Below are 15061 nucleotides of genomic sequence, written 5' to 3'. Positions count from 1 at the left end.
AGTGGCAGCCAGTTTCTCAGTCAGAATGCTGGGAGAAACTCTGTCAAAGGCTTTCCTGGAGTCCAGGTAGACACATCCACAGCCTTCCCCTTGTCCATTCAGCGGGTCACCTTGTCATAGAAGGTGATCAGGTGAGTTTGACAGGATCCCCCTTCTGTAAACCCATGTTGACTGGGCCTGATCACCTGGTTATCATGCATGTGCTGCATGACAGCTCCCAAGATCACCCTCTCCATGATCTTCCCTGGAACTGAGGTCAGGCTGACAGATCCTCCTTCCCCACATCCTCCTTCTGGCCCTTCTTATATATGGGTGTCATATATATATATATATATATATTCTGTGATTACAAGGTGGTGGCTATAAGCTAGAAGACTATTCTGTAAAAGATCTCTGTAGATGTGCTCAGTTTCTCTAATTCTTTCCCCAAAACTTCTGCAGTTTGCAGCTGTTGAGGACAGAACATTGAGCCAGATGAACAGGAGTTACTGAAAGAGCCTTCACTCTCCTCCTGCACTTTTCTTCTGATGATCACTAAAGCTCTGTTGCTCCATTGATGAGCAAATTCAAGGGGAAATGGTTAAAGGAAGTTTTTTGGGGGTTGTTTTTTAAAAAAAGAACAAATGAGAAAATAATTTTTTCAAGTAATTAAGAGAAACAAACTGGATTCTGCCCATGGATAAGAATCTTCTGTGTGCTGCATACTGGTCTTTTCTGTCCTATCCTACAATTTTCCTAATGGGATGGCAAAATTTGTGATAATAAATGGAAGCAGCTGGAGATTTAAACTCAGAAAACTTACTCTACAAAACCCACTGGGCTTTTTGTTTTGTTTCAGTGTCTCCTTTCCTCCTGGGCCGTGCCCTGTGGGCTGCCAGCCGTTTCACAGTGGCCATGTCTCCAGAGCTAATCCAGCAGTTCCTCCAAGCTACTGTCAGTGGTCTGCACGAAACCCAGCCTCCTTCTGTCCGAATTTCTGCAGTCAGAGCTATCTGGGGGTGAGTAAACCTTAAGGTATTTCAAAGCCCAGGGATAGGGGCTACAAATTACACTCAGAATAGTTTTAACATCCTAGTTTTAATAATCACAGAATCAGCAGGTTGGAAAAGCCCTTTAAGATCATCAAGTCCAACCGTTCCCATCCTAAGCTAAACCAGATCCCTCAGTACCTCATCTACCCACCTGTTAAACACCCCCAGGGGTGGGGACTCAGCCCCCTCCCTGGGCAGCCTGTGCCAGGCCCTGACAACTCTGCCAGGGAAGAACTTTCCCCTCCCACCTGCTCTGACCCTGCCCTGGGGCAGCTTGAGCCCATTGCCCCTTGTCCCATCTCCTGTCCCCTGGCTGAAGAGACCATCGCCCACCTCTCTGCACCCTCCTGGCAGGGCAGGGGAGGGGTGAGAGGGTCTCCCCTCAGCCTCCTCTTCTCCAGGCTCAACACCCCCAGCTCCCTCAGCTGCTCCTCAGAGGATTTGCCCTCCAGCCCCTTCCCCAGCCTGGTTGCCCTTCTCTGGACTCGCTCCAGGACCTCAGTGTCCTTCTGATGGTGAGGAGCCCAGAACTGGACCCAGCACTCGAGGTGCAGCCTCCCCAGTGCCCAGTCCAGGGGTACAATCCCCTCCCCAGACCTACTGGCCACACTGTTTTTGACACAAGCCAGGATGCCATTGGCCTCCCTGGCTGTCTGGGCCCACTGCTGGCTCATATTCAGCCTGCAGCCACCCAGACATTTCTGTGTAGACTGTAGGTGGTTGTGTTCAATGAAATAGGTGGCAGTTTAAAAAGTGTAAGCAAGCAGGTTCAAAATAGAGTAACTCTAATGAGGAATTATGTTCTAGTCAATAAAATGTTAGGATGGATATCGTCACAAAGAGAAGCAGAACTAGAGAGCATGTGAAATAGAAAATGAACCCCCAGTTACTCCTGTTCAATCACAAAGGTGGCTGAATGACATGATACGGGGCTTGTGGAGCCCATCACTACAATAAGGAATGTTTGGGGGGGGGGTGTTGGCATTCTTCTTTTGTGAAGAAAGTTGCAAGAAGAAAAAGGGAAAATCTGTATTGATTCTGGTGTGGAAATGGAACATCAGCTTAAAAACATACACAGAAACCTGACAAAAACCACAAAAGAACTACTCTTCCCCACCCCCCAAAACTGCCTTGTCCTCTCTTTGCACTGAGAAGATAATGGATAAAGGCAGAGACTTAAACCTCAGTTTATTCTGCAACTTTTCTTCTCTTCCCTAGCTCACTTCTAGAACATGGTTATTAAAGATGTTGTAAGCACTGAGTCTCTCACTTAGACTGTTATTTTTTTCTTGAAGGCTTATTTTCTCCTTATTCTTAACAATCTCCTTGTCACCTTATTCTTAAGAATAAGGTCGTTAAGAATCATTACAAAGAGGTGGTGGAAGCTTTTAACATCTTGGCTTTTAACATCTTAGCATCACCCCACTAGGGTGGGGTGAAATAACCCCTTTTTTATATATGTGTGTGTATGTATATATATATAAATGTATAAATCACTTCAGTGTATTCAATATGTATTTAACTTGGCTCAACTCTGCCTCTGCAAACCATTGGGGTAGAATAAGGAAAGCAGCTGAGCTGTTGAGAGATCAAGGCATGGGAGACTGATGGGGAAGGTCTTAGAGGAATGAACTTAAGGAAGAAGAATGGGTGGGGGTGAAATAACCCCTTTTAATGTATATGTGTGTGTGTATTATACATATAAAAGTGTATAAATCACTGCACTATATTCCACATGTATTTTTGTACTGCACATCTCTTGCCTAGCTACTGTGACCAGCTGAAGATGTCTGAGAGCAGCCAGGTGTTGCAGGCTTTCCTTCCTAGCATTCTTGATGGGCTGATCCACCTGGCCACCCAGTTCAGTTCAGAGGTGCTGAACCTGGTGATGGAGACGCTCTGCATCGTCTGTACAGTCGACCCGGCGTTCACAGCCAGCGTGGAGAACAAAATCTGCCCTTTCACCATCGCTATATTTTTGAAGTACAGTAATGGTACGTAGCCCAGTCCCATCCTCAAAGTCCTGCTGATGATGAAGGGCCTGGAGCATCTCCCCTGTGAGGAAAGGCTGAATAAGCTGGGGCTCTGGAGAAAAGAAGACTAAGGGGGGACCTTGTTAAAGTTTATAAATATCTTAAGTTTGGGCTGCAGGGGGAAATGGGCAGCCCCTTATCAGTGTCTGTGGGGACAGGACAAGGGGCAATGGCTGCAAGTTGGAGCACAGGGAGTTCCACACCAACCTGGGGAAGGACTTTTCCCCAGTGAGGGTGAGGGAGCCCTGGGACAGGCTGCCCAGGGGGTGTGGAGTCTCCATCTCTGGAGAGATTCCAGCCCCGTCTGGACGCCGCCCTGTGCAATATGAGCTGGGGAGCTGCTTTGGCAGGGGGGTTGGACCCCAGGAGCTCTCCAGGTCCCTTCCAACCCCTGGGATTCTGTGATTCTGATTTTGCTGCTGAATCCTGGTGCTGAAGACTTAAATACTAATTGACTGAACATCAATTCCTCTAGGAAAGCCAGAAGGGAAACTTGCTGCTTTACCTGTTTAAAATAGTGGTAGCAAAAGAATTTGAGATGTGTTTGTTAGTATTGTTTTAGTAAATGGTGCTTTCTCTCTCCAGATCCAGTTGTTGCTTCTCTTGCCCAAGATATCTTTAAGGAGCTAGCTCAGATAGAAGCCTGCCAGGGTCCAATGCAGATGAGGCTAATACCAACTCTTGTCAGCATCATGCAGGCCCCTGCTGACAAGATCCCAGCAGGGCTTTGTGCAGTAAGTGCTACAGTGGTACAGTCGTAGCTGGAGATGGTTCCCTTTCTTTAATGGAGATGGCTGGTCTAAAAGAGTAGCCAGGTGGCTTTTAAACTGCTTTGGACCAATGACTGGAGTCATTGGTAGAGGTTTCTTTGTAGAGAGAAGGTAAAACTGCAGGTGGGGGGAGATGTTTCCAAAAGTTAACTGTAAACTGCTCCCCTGGCCTTCTTCCAGTCTCTGCAGTGAATCCCAAGTCATTTGGCTTTGGCATAGCCACCTTACACCAGTAACAGTCTCCTCTGTGGTGGGATGTTCTCCAGCAGGCTACGTAACTATTCCATGCACTTTTTCCTAAGGCTCTTTCTGATTTATGTGTATAAATTGCTGGAGATAATTACACAGATTTGCCCTTGCTGTAAAAAGTCAGCGCTTAAAAGATGAAGCATTGACTCTGTAGAATGATTGCAGAGATTTAACCCCCTAAACATCTTTATCAATATGCTTATAATCTGCCAATTGATCAGCAGGAATGGAGCAATCGCTCCTGGGTAATTAATTTCAATCAATATAAACAAAATGGAACAAGTCAGCTAGAACAGTTCTCTGGCTGTACTGATTAGCATGCATGAGGGCACCACGAACCTGTTTGGCATATGTAGGGGGTTACAGAGCTTTTAATGCTTGCACAGCCTTGGGAACTCTTACAGAGCACACTGTGTGTCTGTGCTCTGGGTGCATGACTCCTAGTCCCTCTGATTAAAAACCTACTCTAGACTAGAATGGGGGTGTGACTGGCTCATGTCCCTCCAGTTTACACCTTCCATTCTTGTTCCATATAACAGTGTCATGCTTTATTAGATTATTTATGATGGGTAAAGCTGGCTGAGCGTTCCGTGGCTGCTGCTGTAACAGTGCTGTTGCTTCTGCTTTCCTTTCAGACCTCCATTGACATACTGACCACAGTTGTGAGGAACACGAAGCCACCTCTGTCCCAGCTCCTCATCTGCCAAGCGTTCCCCGCGGTGGCTCAGTGCAGCCTGAACACGGATGACTACGCCACGATGCAGGTAACGCTGTGGGGACGTCTCACCCACGGGGCAGAACTTTAACAGGTGCCACCAGTTTGCCCATTGTTTCCATCTTGGCTAAAGGTCTCTTTGGGGTGATGAAAGGAGATGCCTTCCCAGTCCCTTCCCTAGCAAGGGAAGCTCTAACCAGGGTCTTTCTCTCGTGTAGAACGGCGGCGAGTGTCTGCGTGCTTATGTCTCGGTGGCGCTGGAGCAGATCGCCCAGTGGCACGATGAGCAAGGCCACAACGGGCTGTGGTACGTGATGCAGGTGGTGAGCCAGCTTCTAGATCCAAGGACCTCCGAATTCACCGCTGCCTTCGTGGGCAGGCTGGTCTCCACTTTGATTTCAAAAGCAGGAAGTGAGCTGGGAGAGAATCTGGACCAGATCCTGAGAGCTATCCTGAGCAAAATGCAACAAGCAGAGACGCTCAGTGTAATGCAGGTGAGCAGGCTGGGCACTCAGGAGAATAAGGGGGAAGGACAATCAATTGTTTTAGGGTTTTTTTAGTTGTGTGCCTTATGCTGTGGGCTACTGCAATTGGAGGTTCTGCATACTGTTTTAAAGGCAGGAAAATTCCTGCTCTGCTCATGCAGATTGTCTGGGCTGTAGGGTAAGCCAGGTTCTTGTAGGTAAGTCTTAGTGCAGCTTAAATAGTCCCTCATGACCCTGTGCTTGCAAGCAGCCAACCTTTAGAGGGAACAAGAGTTCCCAAAGTACAGATGTGGTGGCAAAGGCAGCACATCCTTTCAAGTGGTTCTGTGCTGTATTTGGAGGGTAAAATGCCTGGGAGTTGAGACAATGTGAACCTTTGGTGGGTGGGAGGTGTGGTTGGCCTGTATCAGGTGTGAGGCCAGCCAAGAACATCACCATCTCTTCTAGCTTTGACCTACTTCTAGTGGCACGCTTCTGTGGAGTGATTTTTATCCCAGTGGTCTTTGTTCTCTCTCCTGTCTGTCTTGTCCATGCCTTTAATGCAAAGCATCTTGTCCTGGCTGCCCTGGTTTCTCTGCAGCAGCTGGGGGAAGGCGTTTTGCCAGCACTGGTGAGGAGTTCTGCCTCTGGCAAGATCTCACCTTTGCCTGGGCTGTGGCATTTGGCTGCAGCTCAGTCTGCTCTCACCCTTTTCTCTTGTGTATTTCTCTGATTTTTGTATGTGCATTTTTCAAGCCATCACATGGTGAGTCAAGAAGGACATTCAGATGTCAGCACAGATTTCAGCTTAAAGCCTGGCTTTATTTTTTCCCCCCTCAGAAACACTGTTGATCCTTAACTGTTCAGAATGGCTCTCACCTTGCCTACTTTTTGATTTAAAAGATCCAGAAGCTTAAATCTGAAGCAGTCATGTCAACCCCCTGTGGGAGAAATAAGCCTTTTGCAATGCTGAGTCTCTTGGCCTGGGTTGGCCTGAAAGATGGGTCTCTGCAGGTGGGCAGCTTTCCCCAAGGAAGCCTACAGAGATGCCCTCAGGCTGGGAGGCTGACATTTAGACATACTCAGTGCATGAATTCTCCCCCTGAACTGTAAAACTGCATATTGTATAGGAAAAATAAACCCCAAGCACCATTCTAAACCTGGCAATTCTTCCCCTAAAACTTGTATTCAGAGTGCACTGGGAATCAGAGGAGTGCTGCTGAGTTGCAATGTGGCAGAAGGCTGGTCCTGGGGTGAGGTGATGATGGGGAGCCCTTGGGGTAGAAGGGGAAGAGAATACAAGTTCTGGCTCTAGACCAGTAACTTCTGTTCCTCAGCTTGATCATGAGCTATATCTCTGCTAGATGTGTATGGATTTAGAGCTCTGTGTACAGAATTCTGTGGGCAGCTTCTGCCCTTGGAGCAAACTGGGGCAGCTGCAGTGTCTGAGTGTTGCCATGTGATGTTTTTCCTAGTCAAAACCCAAGTGCAACCCAGGATATTTTTAAAGAGCTTTTTAATCTTTAGGAAGGTTTGTTAGTTTGGGGCATGGGTGTGAATAAACTTGTTCCTGCTGTGGTTTTTGGTGGGGCATAAATACTGCTGTTAACTGTAGTAGTTTATTGCCTGCTTCTGTAGCACAGGGTGTCTTGTGGAGGGTTATCCTTCCTCTTCATCATGGGGTTGGTAAGCACAGGCTGTGCTCTTGCAGCAAACTCAGTTACTTGAATATTCAGCAAAACCCTTTCAGTGATGATGTACAGCTGACACTTCCTTTCTCCTCCTGTAGTCCTTGATCATGGTGTTTGCTCACTTGGTTCACTCACAACTGGAACCACTCCTGGAGTTCCTGTGCAGTCTCCCTGGACCAACTGGCAAGCCTGCCCTGGAGTTCGTCATGGCCGAGTGGATGAGCCGGCAGCACTTGTTCTACGGGCAGTACGAAGGCAAAGTCAGGTAGGATGTTCCCATCAGCAAGAGCCACACATTGACATCAGCTGCTGATCAGGACAGGCTGGGGATGAGCTGCTGGAGAGGAGCTCTGTGGAGAAGGACCTGGGGGTCCTGGTGGGTGACAGGGTGGCCGTGAGCCAGCAGTGTGCCCTGGGGCTGAGAGAGACAATGGGATCCTGGGGGCATCAGGAGGAGTGTGGGCAGCAGGTCACAGGAGGGGATCCTCCCCCTCTGCTCTGCCCTGCTCAGGCCCCAGCTGGAGTGTTGTGTCCAGTTCTGGGCTCCCTGGGATCAAACAGACAGGGATCTCCTGGAGAGAGTCCAGAGAAGGGACAGAGATGCTGAAGGGCCTGGAGCATCTCCCCTGTGAGGAAAGGCTGAGTGAGCTGGGGCTGTTCAGCCTGGAGAGAAGACTAAGGGGGGACCTTATTAATGGTTATAAATATCTTCAGTATGGGATGCAGGGGGAATGGGCAGCCCCTTTTCAGTGTCTGTGGGGACAGGACAAGGGGCAATGGCTGCAAGTTAGAGCACAGGGAGTTCCACACCAAGCTGGGGAAGAACTTTTCCCCAGTGAGGGTGAGGGAGCCCTGGGACAGGCTGCCCAGGGGGTGTGGAGTCTCCATCTCTGGAGAGATTCCAGCCCCGTCTGGACGCCGCCCTGTGCAAGATGAGCTGGGGAGCTGCTTTGGCAGGGGGGTTGGACCCCAGGAGCTCTCCAGGTCCCTTCCAACCCCTCTGATTCTGTGATCCCATTGCAATTAAACGTGCTGGATGTGAGGGAAAGGGGAACTGGTTCACACTTGGACTATGATTAGTTTTTTCCAGCTCAGGAGAATCTGGGCTTGTAAATTCATGTTGTTGGGTCAGGTTGAGCTTCTCCTCTCCCAGTGCTGTCAAGTCCTTCTCAGGGCTGCTCTCCATCCATATTCCCCCCAGCGGTTGTGTTTGTGGCCCTTCCAAACTGAAGAACCCTTGATGTGCATATACACTGCTCCATAGTGTTTAATCCAAAGCCATGGCAGGTTTTGGCTGTGCAGGTCCAGTTTCAGATCCTGAAATAGGAGAAATGGGAAAATTCTGTGATGCTCATTCTTGGCAGAAGTGTAGAAAGAAGTGAATGTCTGCTCTGGAGATGTTCCCTGGTCACAGCTCCCTGGGCAGCTTAGAGAAATTCCAGTGTGTGATTTTTCCTGTTCCCTGCTCCCCAGCTCTGTGGCCCTGTGTAAGCTCCTGCAGTATGGCATCAACACAGACGACAAGAGGCTTCAGGACATCAGGGTGAAGGGAGAAGAAATATTTAACATGGATGAGGGAATTCGGACACGGTCAAAGGCGGCCAAGAGTAAGTAATGACTTTGCTGGTTTTAATGGGACTTGGTTTTCCTGTTGTTAGATGAGATGAAAGGCCCTTTAAAGGGACATCCTCCACCTTGGTTGCCCAAAGATCCATCCAACCTGGCCTTGAACCCTGATCTACTTTAACAAGTAGATCTTGCAGGTCATACAAACCTACAGAAGGTGCACATTGGTTTTTAGAGCTAATCAATACATCTTGTGCTTCACATACCCATTATTTGCCATAATTCTACCAAAGATTGATTGAGAATCATAGAATCACAGACTGGTCTGGGTTGGGAGTGACCTCAAGGATCAGAGAATTCCAACTTCAGCTGTGAAGATGTAACTCTGCCTTCCCTTCCTTGCACATGGGCTGGATTTGGTTCTGCAGTTTAAGGTCTTGGGAAATCTAGCTGTGAAGGTGCATGGAAGGAACACCCAGGGGGGGTTTGTCAGTCCCTTTTTCCTCCCAGCCTGCATGTTCTTCCTTGTCTGTGAGCACTTGAAGTGTATGGTAAAAAAAAACCCAACCAGCACAAAAAAATAGCATGCCTGTTTTTAACAGCTTTTTGTTAAAAGAAAAATATATATATATTTTTCTTCTCTTATAGATCCTGAACGCTGGACAAACATTCCTTTGTTAGTAAAAATCTTAAAATTAATAATAAATGAACTCTCTAATGCGATGGAAGCAAATGCATCCAGACAGACAGCTGCAGATTGGAGCCAAGGTAAAATCCTGGGTTTGCTTTTCCTCTTTGCATGGCTTAAGTCTGTTTTGTAATCTCTTCTGAAGCTTTTACAGCAATAAGACACTTACAATGGTAAATAGGTACACCTGTAATTACAAAGGCTTAATTAACAATCCAAAGGATAAGAGCAGTCACTGTAGCATATTCTTATACCTGAAAATTATCTTGGGCCAGTTTGGAAGATGGGATCTGAGCATATGGCAATAAAATTATCCTCTCCTAGTGTATCAGGTTTGTCTGTCTTTCCCCCCCCCCCCCCTTCAAGCATCCAATCTTGTTCTGGATTTCTGCTTAGCACCACTTCCTGAGTTACCTATTCCCAGGGGATGGGGAAGGTTGCAGGTGTTTCCCTTCATCCCACCTGCCCAAGCAGGGATGTTTGCCTAGAAACTCTCCAGTGCCCTGTAGAGTGCTCAGCAGCCTGAACCTCTGGGATTTTGTTTATTCCTAGAATTTTTATTGTTTTCTAAACAGATGATTCGAATGATATGTGGGAGGATCAGGAAGAGGACGAGGATGAAGATGAAAACTTAGCAGGACACTTCTTATCAGATATTCTTTCCACAAACAAGTATGGTAAGCAACAGCTTCAAAGAGAAAACAGAGTAGATGGCATCATAGTCAAAGTTTCTTTTCCTGCAGGCAAGGGAAAGGAAAATGCACCTGGATTTTTAATAAGGACCTTTTTCTGTGAAAGGGGGGCAGGTCTTTGAATAATGTGATGATTGAATACCTGAATTTTTCACCTGAGAGTTCCAATGCTCTGTAGGCTTCACCTTGCTGTGAGGTTCATGCAGGTATTTCTTCTGAAAACAAAACTGATGATCAAAGATGTAGATGTGACCTTGGAATGACAGTGTTGCAGAAGTGGGTGAGCTTGTTTTGTAGAGTGACCTTGAGAATTCATACCTGCATAAAGAAATGAAGCCAGTGTGTCAGCTCCCTTCCAGTCTGCATGTAGGCTTAGAAGGAAGAACCCTACAGGCAAATACAGTAAGAGAGACTGCTTACATTAGTGAAGATTGGAAATGTGTCCCCCTGACATAAGATTGAGGCATAAGATAATAGTGCACATAACTACAGAGCTGCTTGACTAGTGTCCCAGGTCTGCTCATCTCACCTGCACGTTCCTTGAGACTCTGTGGTGACTCTTCTAGTTCCAGGGTTTAGTGTTTCCTGATCACCTGAACTTCAGGAGCCAATATTCTGGATACAATTTTATATATATGTATATATTTTTTTACCCAGCAGTACTGACACTTTCTTTTTGGATCCTTGGATATCATCAATCCTCTTAATAGAATACTTCCTGAGGTATTTTGCTCTGTTTGATGTTTAAAACCTGCTGATTTGCCTCTGACAGATGAGGATTACTATGAAGATGATGAAGAGGATGATCCAGATGCATTAAAGGACCCTCTTTACCAAATAGATCTCCAGGTGATGCTCTAGAATGAGTGTTTTTAATCAGATACCTATTGTTCTTTATAAACTTTTATTTAAATGTTGTACTTTAACAAAACTGTAAACCACTGGGAACACCAGTTGCCCTGAAGGTGCTCAGGTCATTGAGATGACTTTGGAAGGTGCTGATAGCCCAGGAGTGCCTGGAGCTATTTTCCCTTCCACTCTGGAACTAAACATGACAGAAGTTTCTACTCCACTGGGAGATACTCCCATCCAGTCAGTCCCTGGGTGATAATTTGCTCCTGTTTTTTACCACCACCTGGCAGCCACCGATCAGCCCTTCCCCTCCACTGCCAGCCCTCTGTTCCCTGCAGTCTCTCTGTGTTGTTCATATTGCAACACTGCCAAGTGTCTGGTGTGGCACTGGGGCTGCAAGAATCCCAGACATAGATACAGGCTGGGAGAAGAGCTCCTGGAGAGCAGCCCTGCTGGGAAGGACCTGGGTGTCACGGTGGATGAGAAACTTCCCCTGAGCCAGCAGTGGCTCTGGCAGCTGGGAAGGGCGATGGGATCCTGGGCTCCATCAGCAGAGGGGTGGCAGCAGGGACAGGGAGGGGATTGTCCCTCTCTGCTCTGCCCTGTGAGGCCCCAGCTGGAGTCCTGTGTCCAGAGCTGGGGCCCCAGCACAAGAAAGATGTGGGACTGGTGGAGAGGGGTCAGAGGAGCCACGGAGATGGCTCAGAGGGCTGGAGCAGCTCCCCTATGGAGAGAGGCTGAGGGAGCTGGGCTGGGTCAGCCTGGAGAAGAGAAGGCTGTGGGGGGACCTCATTGCAGCCTCCCAGTCCCTGAAGGGAACAGAGGAACAGGAGGGGAATGGGCTTGTTAAAGGACAAGGGCAGGACAAGGGGGATGGAGTGAAGCTGAAGGGTTAGATGAGATATTAGGGGGAAGTTCTTTGCAGAGAGAGTGGTGATGGGCTGGAACAGGCTGCCCAGAGAGGGGGTGGGTGCCCCATCCCTGGGGGTGTTCAAGGCCAGGTTGGCTGGGGCCCTGGGCAACCTTGTGTAGCTCCAGGCCTGGAGGTTGGTGTCCCTGCCTGTGGCAGGGGGGTTGGAGCTCTGTGACCCTTGGGGTCCCTTCCAACCCAGACCAGTCTCTGATTCTATAATATTGAGCTTGATCTCTTCATACATGAAACAAATGGAATTTCCAAAGTGGCATGGTGCTAACTGGCTCTTTCTGTCTTCCTTCCAGGCCTATCTCACTGACTTCCTCTGTCAGTTTGCACAGCAGCCCTGCTATGCCATGTTCTCTGACCACCTCAATGAGAACGAAAAGCGAGTGTTACAGGCCATTGGGATATAAAACCCACTCAAGAGAGACCAGCTTGATCATATCTGGACTTTTTTTTTTTTTTTTTTGGTTTGTTTTTTGCTTATTCCACGTTTTATGATTAAACATAAAACATTTTCCAGTCTCTACCTGCTTGTTACAGGTGGATGATGGCCTCATCTTAACACACATCTGCCAAGGGAAGGAATCCTACGGAAGCAGCAAGGACAGAAGCCTGTAGAGCTTTGCACATTGGTCTCACCATGGGAGCACTTTCATTTTCCATAGTAACTTTCCAGGAAGTTCTTAAAAATTTCAAAAGAACCCTTAATATTTTTAAAAGCAAACTGTCTCCACCTTGAAGAGGCACTTAAACTGAGTTTCCCACAGCACAGTTGGACAGTGAAAGGAATTGGGTCACTTACAGATTGCTTGGATGTATCTTGAGGAATTGGAAGGTTGTTCCTCTTCATGCTCGTTGTAACATGTACAGGGTAAATATCTTGATCATACAGTGTGACTTCTTTTTATAGAACTATAGACTCTTTTATCAGAGGATGGTATGGAACCTGTTTGCAGGAGTTTGGACGGGAAGCTGAGACAATAAAGCTGAGTGCATATCTTCTTTCCTGTTGTGGATAGGGCTTTGTTGCTCACATCTGCTCTCTAGTCCCATGGGAGCAGTTCTTTACTAATGCTTTTGTGTGCACATGCTCAGAGGAAGCTACCACTTAAATTTCTGTTCCTGTGGCATGTGGCTACTGAAGACTTTGGGTTTATGGAACACAAAGAGCCACAATTCTTTTTATTTGGGGGGAGGAGGGAGGAAGCCCTGATTGCATTTAACATATTTGCTCCATGACAGCCACTCTGAACTACTTTGCTTCCTTCACACTCCTGAGTGTATTTTTATAGAGTGGTAAAATAACATCTGCAAATTGATTTACCCCTAAGAACAGCGTGATGTATCTCACAACACCTCTCTGCCTTTGGTTCCCCCTTGGGGAAAATAAAACTATTAAAATGTACATTGGTATCCTTCTTATAAAAACAGATTGAAAAGGAACTTGCACTTGTTTCCTGAAGTCACTTATTTAAGGCATGTTTCTTCCTTAGGAATCTTTCTGTGTGCGCTGCCCAGAGGATGTTAGGGAGTTTCACAGGAGGCATCTGGACAGAAAAGGAGTCCTGTAATGGAGACATCTTCTGCTTAAAGGAAAAGGCTGAGGTGACTGTCCCTCTCTGCTCTGCCCTCATGAGGCCCCAGCTGGAGTCCTGTGTCCAGAGCTGGGGCCCCAGGACAAGAAAGATGTGGGACTGTTGGAGAGGGGTCAGAGGAGCCACGGAGGGGATCAGAGGGCTGGAGCAGCTCCCCTATGGAGAGAGGCTGAGGGAGCTGGGCTGGTTCAGCCTGGAGAAGAGAAGGCTGTGGGGGGACCTCATTGCAGCCTTCCAGTCCCTGAAGGGAGCAGAGGAACAGGAGGGGAATCGGCTTGTTAAAGGGCAGAGACTGGCAGGACAAGGGGGATGGAGTGAAGCTGGAGGAGGGAAGGGGGAGATGAGAGATTAGGGGGAAGTTTTTTCCAGAGAGAGTGGTGAGGGGCTGGAACAGGCTGCTTAGAGAGGGGGTGGGTGCCCCATCCCTGGGGGTGTTCAAGGCCAGGTTGGGTGGGGCCCTGGGCAACCTTGTGTAGCTCCAGGCCTGGAGGTTGGTGGCCCTGCCTGGGGCAGGGGGTTGGAGCTCTGTGACACTTGGGGTCCCTTCCAACCCAGACCAGTCTGATTCTATTCCCATCCTGGGATGTTCTCAGTGGCTTTGTGGGAATAGCTGTGAGCAGCACGATTTGAAGCCTGATTTCTGTGCGTGGTCCAGTGAGAGCTGAGCTCTGATCTCAGCTCTCTGTGCAGCTGTTGCCAGGATCTTTCTTCCCCATGGATTCTCTGGTGGATAAGAATATATATAGTTCAACTTCATGCTGTGGCCTTCCCTTCAGAGGGGATGCTCTGGTTCTGTCTCTGTCTCCTACCTAGAGTTTTTAATCTATTAGGAATTTTGTTTTGAGGCATTTCAGTGAAATGTCACTGAAAAGGCCCAACAAGTTAACTGAAAGGGTTCTTGAGAAAGCCCAGAGCAGGTGGCTGCTGTGTGTATCCTGATAGCTGTACAGGAAGGATCAAATGAAGGTCCACAGGGTGACTGGTCCCAGCCCAAGATGGGGTGAGATTGTCTCTTCGTGCTGTGTGTTGGCAGGAAGGTTCAAAACCAGTCATCTGTTCTTGCAGGTAAGTGAATACCAAACATGTGGGAGTGTCTGGGTGTGTTGTAGGGTGTCTGTAAGTGGAGCTTGTTGAGGTCTGGTTAACCAGGGCTGCAGAGAGGTGCTGGTGTGGGGTTCACGTGCTTTCTGGTGGGAGCTCACTGCTCTGTGCCTTGGTGGTGGCTTTAGTTAGGTTGGATGGTGGGTTTAAAGACCATGAGAAATGAGACTGACCCACTCACCCACCCCGGGGCTTTGTGTCCCGTCCCTCCGGTGCTCTGCCCCCTCTCCCGGTGCTCTGCCCCCTCTCCCGGTGCTCTGTCCCCCCTCCCGGGACTCTGTCCCCCCTCCCCGGGCTCTGTCCCCCTCTCCCAGTTCTCTGTCCCCCCTCCCGGGGCTCTGCCCCCTCTCCCGGGGCTCCGTCCCCCTCTCCCGGGGCTCCGTCCCCTCTCCCGGGGCTCCGTCCCCCTCTCCCGGGGCTCCGTCCCCTCTCCCGGGGCTCTGTCCCCTCTCCCGGGGCTCTGCCCCCTCTCCCGGGGCTCCGTCCCCCTCTCCCGGGGCTCTGCCCCCTCTCCCGGGGCTCCGTCCCCCTCTCCCGGGGCTCCGTCCCCTCTCCCGGGGCTCCGTCCCCCTCTCCCGGGGCTCCGTCCCCCACTCCCGGGGCTCTGTCCCCTCTCCCGGGGCTCTGTCCCCTCTCCCGGTTCTCTGCCCCCCTCTCCCGGGGCTCTGTCCCCTCTCCCGGGGCTCCGTCCCCCC

The 15061-nt window shown here is 48.9% G+C and overlaps 1 protein-coding gene across 1 annotated transcript in view; it reads left to right on the top strand.

Annotated features, from left to right (window-relative positions):
• Positions 1-13083, top strand: part of IPO9 (importin 9) — a gene marked incomplete at its 5' end in the record, with an annotated part of 35035 nt that extends 21952 nt beyond the window's left edge. The window contains 11 exons of the mRNA XM_084275893.1: positions 839-998; positions 2799-3025; positions 3650-3798; positions 4719-4847; positions 5017-5292; positions 7052-7218; positions 8427-8560; positions 9168-9287; positions 9783-9884; positions 10672-10748; positions 11970-13083. Of these exons, the coding sequence (XP_084132019.1) occupies positions 839-998; positions 2799-3025; positions 3650-3798; positions 4719-4847; positions 5017-5292; positions 7052-7218; positions 8427-8560; positions 9168-9287; positions 9783-9884; positions 10672-10748; positions 11970-12080 (1652 nt within the window). The 3' untranslated portion in view covers positions 12081-13083. The remainder of the gene's footprint in view (positions 1-838; positions 999-2798; positions 3026-3649; positions 3799-4718; positions 4848-5016; positions 5293-7051; positions 7219-8426; positions 8561-9167; positions 9288-9782; positions 9885-10671; positions 10749-11969) is intronic.
• Positions 13084-15061: the final 1978 nt, after the last annotated feature.

This window comes from Gallinula chloropus (genome assembly GCF_964237585.1).
Source record: "Gallinula chloropus genome assembly, chromosome: 27".
Taxonomy (NCBI): domain Eukaryota; kingdom Metazoa; phylum Chordata; class Aves; order Gruiformes; family Rallidae; genus Gallinula; species Gallinula chloropus.
The sequence above is the reverse complement of the archived record's forward strand: the minus strand, read 5'-3'. Positions and strand labels throughout refer to the sequence as shown.